At 42.0% G+C, this 1,959-nt stretch overlaps 1 protein-coding gene across 1 annotated transcript; it reads left to right on the plus strand.

Annotated features, from left to right (window-relative positions):
- Nucleotides 1-1,959, plus strand: LOC140014205 (protein FAR1-RELATED SEQUENCE 5-like). Its single transcript, XM_072064630.1, has one exon. The coding sequence runs from the start codon at nt 1-3 to the stop codon at nt 1,957-1,959; it is 1,959 nt and encodes a 652-aa protein (XP_071920731.1).

The raw sequence follows: 1,959 nt of genomic DNA on the forward strand, positions 1-1,959 counted from the left end.
ATGGATTGCAGCAAATTGGCAGAAAATGGGACCCCTGAATTAGGAATGGAGTTCAACAGTGAAGAGGATGCGTACAAGTTTTACAACAAATATGCCTTTAAAATGGGTTTCAGTGTACGTAAAGACTATCTGAATAAAGACAAAGACGGCATGACCACGTCTAGAAGATATAGTTGCTGCAAGGAAGGTGTGAAACGCAAGTACGAAGGTGATGTGATGCCAAAGAGGACACGAGCGCCGACGAAAACAGGGTATGGAGCTAAGATGGTTATCGTGTTGTTTAGAGGGACAATGAAGTACCGTGTGCATGACCTTGTCTTAGAGCATAATCATGAGTTGCACATTGCTCAATGTGCTCACATGATGCCATCACAAAGAAAAGTGAGTGTGGCTCAAGGATTCCAAACTGAAATAAGCGAAGATGCTGGGCTTTCATTGAAACAGAACCATGAGCTTATGGGAACGGAAGCAGGTGGGATGGGTAATGTGGGATATACTCTGGATGATCTTAAACGATATCTTCGAACAAGAGGGGAAATGAGCTTGAAATATGGAGAAGCAGGTAGTATGCTGAATTATTTTCAAGAGCAAACACTCGATAATCCATCCTTTTTTCATGCCATACAGCTGGACTGTGAAGAACAAATAACGAATATCTTTTGGGCTGGTGCAGGAATGTTAATTGACTACAACTTTTTTGGAGACGTCGTCACATTCGACACAACCTACAAAACAAATAAAGAATACCGGCCACTTGGAGTATTTGTGGGTTTTAACCAGCATAGGCAAATTATGATATTCGGTGCTGCCCTTATGTATGATGAGATGATAGATTCTTTCAAATGGGTGTTTGGTACATTTTTAGAAGCAATGTGCGGAAAACATCCAAGTACCATACTAACCGACCAAGATTACGCCATGGCAGCCGCTCTTTCAATTGTCATGCCTGAAACATTTCACGGTCTATGTACGTTTCACATAAGGCGTAATTTTATGAAACATCTTGGCAATCACTACAAGGAAAATAGTGATCTTCCATACATGTTTGGTGCCTGCATGTATGAGTTTGAAGAATTGGAACAATTCAATAGGGTGTGGGAGGCGACGGTGAAGAAACACAATCTTGAAAATAATGAATGGCTCTCGGGGTTGTACAAAATTCGTGATAAATGGGCAAGATGCATGATGAAAGAAAGATGGACCGCGGGAATGCGAAGCACCCAACTCAGCGAAAGCCTAAATGCAGCAATTAAAAATCATTTGAAACTGGATCATGACCTTGTGCAGTTCTTTAGACATTTCAATCGGGTGGTTGATGAAAAGAGACATAATGAACTGATCGCAGAATATGAAATGAGGCAAAAGCTCCCCATGGTAGGGTTAAGGCAAACACCTATGCTTGTGCATGCATCAGAGACGTATTCACCAACCGTATTTGTTGCATTCCAAAATGAATATGGCGAGTCAACAGCTATGGTTATATTGAGACAACAAGATGCAGCGATGTTTGTGGAGTTTACGGTCATGAGGTATGATGGAGGACCTGAAAGAACAGTAGTATTCAATCGGAATGATCTAAGTGTACGTTGCAGTTGCAAAAAATACGAGAATGAAGGCATTTTATGTGGGCACGCGTTGAAGGTGTTTGATACCGTGGGCATAAAAATAATTCCTCCTGAATACATTAAGAGGCGATGGACAAAAAGAGCTCGGGCTGGAGATTGTTTTGATCGGCGAGGACAGGAAGTTGTGGCTGATCCTAAAGTCATGATTTCAACTCGTTATCGGGAGCTCGCTCCAGCCATGATTAAGGTCGCAACTCGAGCAGCAATGTCGGAGGACACCAGCAAAGTAGCAATCACTGTCATATCCGATTTGTCAAAGAGAGTTGAGCTCCTCCTCTCAGAAAGTGAAGAGCAACCTTTGCAAAATCAAAAAAATCTGAATATGGAGGAATGA

Source organism: Coffea arabica, chromosome 9c (genome assembly GCF_036785885.1).
Source record: "Coffea arabica cultivar ET-39 chromosome 9c, Coffea Arabica ET-39 HiFi, whole genome shotgun sequence".
NCBI lineage: Eukaryota > Viridiplantae > Streptophyta > Magnoliopsida > Gentianales > Rubiaceae > Coffea > Coffea arabica.

Coding starts and splice junctions, on each gene's coding strand:
- LOC140014205 (XM_072064630.1), top strand. CDS start 1: ATGGATTGCAGCAAATTGGCAGAAAATGGGACCCCTGAATTAGGAATG.